This window comes from Microcebus murinus, unplaced genomic scaffold (assembly GCF_040939455.1).
Source record: "Microcebus murinus isolate Inina unplaced genomic scaffold, M.murinus_Inina_mat1.0 scaf001_hap2_Mmur4.0, whole genome shotgun sequence".
NCBI lineage: Eukaryota > Metazoa > Chordata > Mammalia > Primates > Cheirogaleidae > Microcebus > Microcebus murinus.
Genome location: NW_027438947.1, coordinates 2776519 through 2784804, shown reverse-complemented (window position 1 = coordinate 2784804; position 8286 = coordinate 2776519). Strand labels below are relative to the sequence as shown.

Here is an 8286-nt window from a genome sequence, read left to right as displayed (position 1 = left end):
TCAGGAGAAGTCAGAAAGATGGATTTTCATCATGTGAACTCTCCCAAACGCCTAAAGTACCTAGTTTAAAATAGAAAACAATAAAAACACAATGTTCAGACCAAACCTGACAACAGAATGAAACTGGTTCCTGAACAGTCTGGTGGTGTTTCCTGGGCTAAATTGTGTGATATATAAAAGAAAGATTAGTCCCTGCCATGGTGAGGTGGGCTTGCCTTGTGCAAATCTTGAGGCAATCAACTTCAGGTCATGTCTGGTGGAGAGAATGAACTGGATTTACCACCGTCCTTCAACTCCTGAAAGTTTCTTGCCTCCCCCCACTATTCATGTAGTTATGGAAACCTGAGTCATGGGGAGTCACCAGCACTCTCTTTGGGAACAAGGGTATAATTTGGTGAAGGGTGGGGATGTAGAAACCAGAGAGAGAGGGTTTTCAGAGGGACCACAGGAGGAAGGAGGACCAGAGAAGGACAAGGAGGAGAGGAAGAGAGGGACACAGACCTGGACACCATAGTTCTGAGGGACTTTACTGGGATTGTCACTCCCTCTCCCCACCAACCACAACCCCTCCATGTGGCACTATACAGCCAAATCAGTTAGTTATACAAAGTCACAGCTGCCAGTGCAACTGCACCATAGCATCTACCTCACCAGAAAACAAAGAGCTGCACGAACTTCTACCCAGCTCCCTGTGAGCATGGGGTGGGCACGATCAGCCAGGAGGTACTAGTGAGAGGACAGAAGAAACTGGCTTTGTGAGGGGTCTATCCAGAATGGGGCTTCTGGGAGCAGTGGGCCTCCCTTTGGTGGAACACTGGTTACAGCCACCTGTGGTTCCAGGCACCTGCTGAAAGAAGCATGGATAGTTGAGCACTCCCCTTGCCTTGGAGAGAGACATCTTTGTTGGCCCTCCCCTGTAGGGAAACAAGGAACATTAGAGCAGGGGGAAGAACAGTGATGGGACTGCTGTACCCAGTTTCAGTAAGTTACATTTTCTGGATAAAATACTTTCCAAACCCAAGATGGCACTCTCTTAAGTTCTGAGAGCACCACGAACCCATTCTCTACAAGTGTTGTTAATCTGGTGTAGGGTAAATGAACCAAGACCTTCAGGCCCAAGATGGACTGCACGTGTGCCTTCTGGGAAATGTGAGGAGTTAGCCCACTGCCCAGTGCTTAGGGAGCACCATGTTAGTGTGTTTAGGCCAAGGGCTGGGGTTCTGCTGGGCAGGTGCGGCATGAACTCCCTGAAACAAGAAAAGTCCTGTAGGTATAAACTTGACTCCTGTTTAACTTGTCTGAGTCATGCCTGTCAAAATGCCCTTCTAGGGAACCTCCAATGCACCTGGCTTCTTTGACAGTTGACACTTCCTTTGTGCACAGAGCCAGGGAGAGCAACAGGGATACTGACAGAAGTCTGACTTTTTCTTGAGCCTTCTCATACCTCTTGGGACCCACTCCCCACATCTCTTTTTCTGTATTCTCACTCCCTCTGTCAGTATGTCTTCTTTGAAGTCTTCCTTATTCAGTGTTCCGCCCTTTCCGTTACCTACCCCCTCCCACCCCTACACAGACCCTCCCTTTGTGTATCCTTTAGCCTCTCCCCAGGTCCCTGCCCATGTGTTCTTTCTTCCCCTGATGCCAGACCTCTTCTAAGCTTCTTGGTGTCCCTCTCTACTCAGTTTATTCTGCCTGTTTTCCTCTAAGCCTCAGGATCTCACTCTCCCTCTATAATTTTTCACTCCCTTCCCAGCTGGATATTTCCTCCTCATAGGTCATCCTCTCCTCCAGGGAGCTTCTCTCTTTCTGGCCCTTCCCCATCTCTTCCTAAGCAGTCATCTCCTCCTCTCCCTTCCCCCACAGTCCATCTATAGTTCCTCCCCACCCCCACACCTACAACTCCAGACCAGACCAGCTAAGTCCCATGCCATTTTTAGATGACTGACTGTGATTCTAGCTGAATTGACAGCTGTTCCTTCCTTTCATGCCCCATCCACTAAATGTACCCAATCTTTTCAATAAGACAAAGTGCTTACACACAGCATGTCATGCCCACATAAATTTGTATTTTTTAGAACAAAACAAGTTATTCTGGCAAAGATGTTGAGTTATCAGGGACCCTTAAAGTTTTCAATACACTGAAAAACAACATTTTTTGTGTATCTACAAATTAAGCATTTGTTTCCACAAATGTGGCAAATTTTATCCTAACAGTTAGGACTTTTTCACCAAATCATAGACATAGATATGGAAATCATCATCAAACTTGATGAAATACACAGAGGGTTTGGCTTCCACTTGGTGAATGACCATGCCCATCCTTTTGGAGCCATCTTCTTTGATATATTCCACATGCTTACCTATCAGGCCATCTACAACTCCTCCTGGATCCCTCTCTGCTGGAGGAGACTCACTGGATTCTGGCATAAGGCGGAGGTCACCTTCTTTATAATCATCTAGAAGCTGGTACATGTACAAGACAGGATCTTTCTCATAGGTAATATAAAACCAGGCTTTCATGATAGGTGCTTGGGCTAAGACCATCCCCCTCCACTCATCCTTAGAACCATGCTCACCCTCAAACATATGTTCCACTGCTTTGCCAATTAAGGTATTTGCAAGGCTGGCATCACTAACTTGAGATGACGCCACCCTGTGGGAAAGAATTTTAATAGACAAAACCCTTTCATCTCTGTGAAGTTCCAGTCCATAGACACAGTCAATTCCATCATATTTCACCAGATAAAGAGAGGGATTTATAGGCACCTGATCCAGAACGGTTCCTTTCCACTGCGTGACAGGCTCATCTCCTTCTTTCCATCCGTGAGAAATCCTGCAGCCCACGATGTTCCTGCGGGGCTGGGTTGAAGGTCTGCCCCTCTGATTCTTTGGGGAGGCTTTTTTCTTTGTCAAGTTTGCAGACCCAGTGGCCCGTCCCACAGCTGCCCTAGTTTGTTGCCCTTGGGCCTCCTGTGTGTTGGGGGTCTTCATGCCTGCTGCTGGTGGGGGTGTAGGGAGAGGGTAAAGAGAAATATCTAATATGCCATAAGGTGAACTTTCCCCTATAGCCATGTCGCTACGTATCCTGCACCAGCGCGTAGGTTTCCCCCATGAGCCTGGCAGCAATGCTGGAAATCCTGGCTGTGTGCTTGCAGTGCTCTCCCTCTTAGCTTCCTTTGGGCTGTGGGAGGGGCTGGAGTGGGAGGTAGAGCTGGCTGTGTTAGGAATTCTGCAGAAGGGGCAGGCTACCTCCTCCTTGCTCAGTGATCACTGCCACTGTTGTCCACTCCTGATCTCCTGCAAAGCACCTATCCCTCCAGTATCTTGGCCGGCACCCACTGCCCTCCTGCCCTGAGCGCCCCACCTTGCCGCCCATGAGCCCCCTGCCTGCCCCAAGTGCTCCCCTGGCACCCACCTCCCTTGCTCCCCCACGCGCTCACCTTCAAATCCTTATGTGTCTCCTAACTCCAACCCCTTTTCCTGTTGCCCACCGCACTCGCACTCCTCCACCCCACACTTGCCCGGCGCTCACCCCTACCCCATATCTCCTGCCAGATTCCTTCCCATCCCCCCCTCCATTCTGGCGCCCACCAATGGCCTTGCGCTGCCTGGCGTCCTCCAGCGGGGATCCTGTGGGCCTCAAGTGCTGGAATCCCAGAATCCGACACCTTGCTGCTGACTCCCCTGTGAGCCTATGGGGTAGGGGGATCAGTAGGCGACCAGCCAAGTGAGTGCTTGCAAGAGTTGGGAGGGTATGATCCGTAGGTGAGCAGCGTGTCTAGGAGGGCTGCGAGGCACGCAAGAGGACCGAGGCGACAGCAGAGTCCCCAGCGCTTGGCTTGGGGTCCCTCTGTCTCCCTGTCTGTGGAAGTGGCCCTCTGCCACATTGGACTAGGTGCTGCTGCTGTCGCAGCAGTCTGGTTCCTCTTTCTGTATAGGACTAGGGTCTTTGTTTCCTGTTTGTACAGGAACTGATGTCTTCCCTTCTTGCTAAAATGGAGCAACCTGCCTTTCTTGTGGTGTAGGTCCTCCAGGGCTGCTGCTTCCCTTTACTAAATTCAGAGCACTGAAACCTGTAGGTGGCCCATTCTCTCTTTCTACCACTTTTAGCTGGATCCTATAGACCTCTAGCTAGCTCCACCCCTCTGATCTCTGGCTCCATCTGTTTTCTGGCTCTCACACATTCCTTACATATTTTTTGCAGATACAGAAATTAATACATTAATATCATATTCATGCATATAGGGAGACATAATTCCATTGTGTTTATACATAACTATATGTATACGTACACAATATATATTAATAAACATGTATATACATTCACGAAAATTCTTATCCATCCACATAATTCAAAACACAAACCTCTGCACTCAATCACATAACACATAGACATAATTTTCTGCATATCTATATACACTGGTAAATACACCTATTAGGACTTTCTCCGAAGCAGAGTGTAGGCATGTTTTAGATTTAGAGTCCTAGTTTGAAGAAGTAGAGGCTTATTTTAGGATTAAAGAGTTATTCTTAAACATGATTTTGATTTCTAACAAATCTTATCAAGTTTTGCATAAAATGACATCATTTTTAATTTTGTTTGTATCCTTTTTTGTTATTTATAATTTTTACACACTATCTTATAATTCTGAAAATACTCAACAATATTAGGATGCTGTATCAAAGTAGAATGTTTCAGTTACACGTAGTGGTAAATACTCAAATAGGTGTACAATAAATACAATTTATTGGCTAAGGCTTTGAAAACATTTTAAAAGTTCTTAGTTAAGCTTAATCTTGGTGATCAGTGTGGTGGGCTGTACTGTGTCCCTTTAAAATTCATATGTTGAAGTCCTAGCCCCCAGTACCTTAGAATGTGATGGTGTATGGAGGTAATGTTCTTTAAAGAGGTACTTAAAGTAAAATGAGGTCATATATATGGCACTTAATACACTGTGACTGGTGTTCTTATAAAAGTTGCGATCAGGACACAAATACACAAAGTGGAAAGACTATGTGAAGTTGAAGGGAGAAGATGGCAATTTATAAGTCCAGAAGAATTGCCTTAGGAAAAAATTCAACCATGCTGATAACTTGATCTTGGCTTATTGTCTTCAGAAGTGTGAGACAATACATATTTGTTGTTTGGGCCACCAGATATGGCTTATTTTGTTATGGCGGCCCTAGCAAAAAAAATTACTTTCACCAAAAATTACTTTGTTGTCACCAAAAACCTAGTTTTTTCAGTTTTCTATTTTCTCTCTAATGTCAGTGTCATCTTAAAACTCATGTGGCAATATGGCTTTCAGCAACTTTGAGAGCTATATGCTTCCTTATTCTCATATAGTGACAGAGATAGTATTTTTCATCAGCTTTTGCATGTTTTTTAAAATTCTTTTTTTTTATTTCAGCATATTACGGAGGTACAAATATTTAGGTTACATATATTGCCTTTGCCCCACCCGAATCAGAGCTTCAAGCCTATCCATCCCCAAATGGTGTGCACTGCACGCATTAGGTGTGAATATACCCTTTCCCTCCTCCCCCCTCCCATCTGTCCAACACTCGATGAATGTTACTGCTATATGTTCACTTAAGTGTTGGTCAGTTAAGTCAGTTAATGACAATTTGGTGGTGAGTATATGTGGTGCTCATATTTCCATTCTTCTGATACTTCACTTAGTAGAATGGGCTCCACTTCTATCTAGGATAATAGAAGAGATGCTAGCTCACCACTGTTTTGTGGCTGAGTAGAATTCCATGGTATGCATATACCACATTTTATTGAACCACTCATGCATTGATGAGCACTTGGGTTGTTTCCACATCTTTGCAATTGTGAGTTGTGCTGCTATAAACATTCAAGTACAGATGTCTGAATATATAATAGTTCCATGTATTTATGTGGAACATATGATATTTTGGTACAAGCATTCAAGATGTAATGATCAAATCACGAAAATTGGTATATCCGTCACCTCAGAAATTTATCACTTCTTTGTGTTGGGAACATTACAAATCTAATATTTGAGTTATATAATAAATTATTGGTAACTATAGTCACCTTATTGTGCTACCACACACTAAACCTTATTTCTCCTGCCAAAGTATATTTCGTACATATTAACCAACCTTTCCTTATTGCCCCTTTCCCACTACTATTCCCACCCTCTGGCCACAACCAATCTATTCACTGCCTCCATGAGATCACCTTTTTAGTTTCTATATATGAGTGAGAGCATGTGATATTTGTCTACACACACACACACACACACACACACACACACACACACACCACATTTTCTTTATCCATTCACCCATTGATGGACACTTAAGCTGAGTCCATATCTTGAATATCATAAACAGTACTGCAATCAACATGAGAGTGCAGATAGCTCACTGATATGTTGATTTTTTTCTTTTGGATATACACCCAGGAGTGAGATTGCTGGATAATATGGAATTTCTATTTTTTGCTTTATTTTGTTTTTTGAGAAACTTCTATACTCTTTTTCATTATGGCTATACTAATTCACATTTCAACTAACAGTGTCCAAACGTACCCCTTCCTCCACATCCTCACCAGCATTTGTTATTTCCTGTCTCTTTTTGATAATAGCCATTTTAACTGGGGTAAGACAGTATTTCATTGTGGTTTTGATATGTGTTTCCTTAATGATTAATGATGGTAAACATTTTTTTCATATACATGTTGGCATTCGTATGTGTTATTTTGAGAAATGTCTGTTCAGAACTTTTGATCATTTTTAATGACATTTTAAAAAATATTGAATTACTAGAGTTTGTTATATATTCTGGTTATTAATTGCTTGTAACTTTAATAGATTTCAAATATTTTCTCCCATTATGTAGGTTGTATTTTCACTATTATAACAGTTTCCTGTGCAGAAGCATTTTATTTTTTTAATATGTTGCAGTTTTTTTATTATTTCAAAATATTATGGGGATACAAATATTCTTGGTTACATGGATTGTTTTTGTTATGCTTGAGCCAGGGTTATAAGTGTGCCCATCGCCCAGATAGTGATCATTGTACCCATTAGATAGGTTTGTGTCCATTCTTTCCTCCCCACTTCCCCCTACTTGATTTCCATTGAGTTTAACTTCCCTCTGTGCACATGTGTACTCATCGATTAGTTCACATTTAATAACAAGTATGTGTGGCTTTTGTTTTTCCATTCTTTAGATACTTTATATAATTGTTTCTGGTTCCAACCAAATTGTTGCAAAAGGAATTAATTCATCCTTTTTATGGCTGAGTAATACTCCATGGTATACATATGCCACATTTTATTAATCCACTCATGAAATAATGGGCACTTGGATTGATTCAACCTCTTTGCAATTGTGAATTGTGCTGCAATGAATATTTGAGTACAGACATCTTTTTTTTTATTTCAGAAAAATATGAAAGTACAAACATTTTGGTTGCATTTTGTATCTTTGCTTCTCCCTAGCAAGAGTTAGAGGTATGCCCCTCCCCTTCACAATGCTTACCGCATCCCTCAATTGTGATTCTACCCCCCCTCAACCCCCTAATCCCTGGAGAATGTCACCACTGTTTGAGCACCATAGTGTTTATCAGTCAGTCCCAATTTTATGGCAAGTACATGTGGAGCCCATTCTTCTGATCTTGTGTCACCTCACTTCAGATAATGGGCTCCAGCTCAATCCAGGAAAATATAAGCGGTTCTAGATCACTGTCATTTCTCATAATTGAGTAATATTCCATTGTATACATATGCCAAATTTTAATGATCAACTCATGGATTAATGGGCACTTGGGTTGTTTCCACATCCTTGTAACAGTGAATTGTAATGCCATAAACAGTTGGGTGAAGATGTCTTTATTATAGAATGTCTTATGCACATTTGGGTAGATGCTTAATAATGCTATTGCTGAATCAAATGGTATTTATATTTTTACCTCTTTGAGGTATCTCTAAATTTTTTTCCACAGAGGTTGCACTAATTCGCAGTCCCACCAGCAACGTAAGAGTGTTCTTGTCTCTCCACATCCTCGCCAGCATTTGTTGTTTTGGGATTTTTTGATAGAGGCCAATCTCACTGGGGTTAGGTGATATCTCATTGTGGATTTGATTTGCATTTCTTTAATGATTAGAGATGTTGAGCATTTTTTTACATGTTTGCTGGCCATTATTCTGTCTTCTTTGGAAAAGTTTCTGTTCATGTCCTTTGCCCATTTATTGATGGGGTTGTTTGATTTTTCTTGTTGATTCTTTTAAGTTATAGGTAGATTCTTGT

General features: G+C 42.3%; 1 protein-coding gene across 3 annotated transcripts; it reads right to left on the bottom strand.

Moving 5' to 3' along the window:
- Positions 1 to 2046: 2046 nt before the first annotated feature.
- On the bottom strand, positions 2047 to 3919 carry SPIN2B (spindlin family member 2B). 3 transcript variants are annotated; one of them, XM_012743621.2, is made up of 3 exons: positions 3669 to 3919; positions 2767 to 2993; positions 2047 to 2463 (listed from the first exon to the last, which is right to left on the bottom strand). In XM_012743621.2, the coding sequence occupies exons 2-3, from the start codon at positions 2989 to 2991 to the stop codon at positions 2215 to 2217; spliced, it is 474 nt and encodes a 157-aa protein (XP_012599075.1). In that variant the 5' UTR covers positions 2992 to 2993; positions 3669 to 3919; the 3' UTR covers positions 2047 to 2214. The 3 variants fall into 3 exon arrangements, with proteins under 3 accessions (XP_012599075.1, XP_012599048.1, XP_012599064.1); XM_012743594.1 differs by having other exon boundaries at positions 2047 to 2996; XM_012743610.1 differs by having other exon boundaries at positions 2047 to 2993.
- Positions 3920 to 8286: the final 4367 nt, after the last annotated feature.

What these genes read in the sequence shown, in the direction of transcription:
- SPIN2B (XM_012743594.1), bottom strand. Translation starts at nt 2,991, where the DNA reads ATGAAGACCCCCAACACACAGGAGGCCCAAGGGCAACAAACTAGGGCA.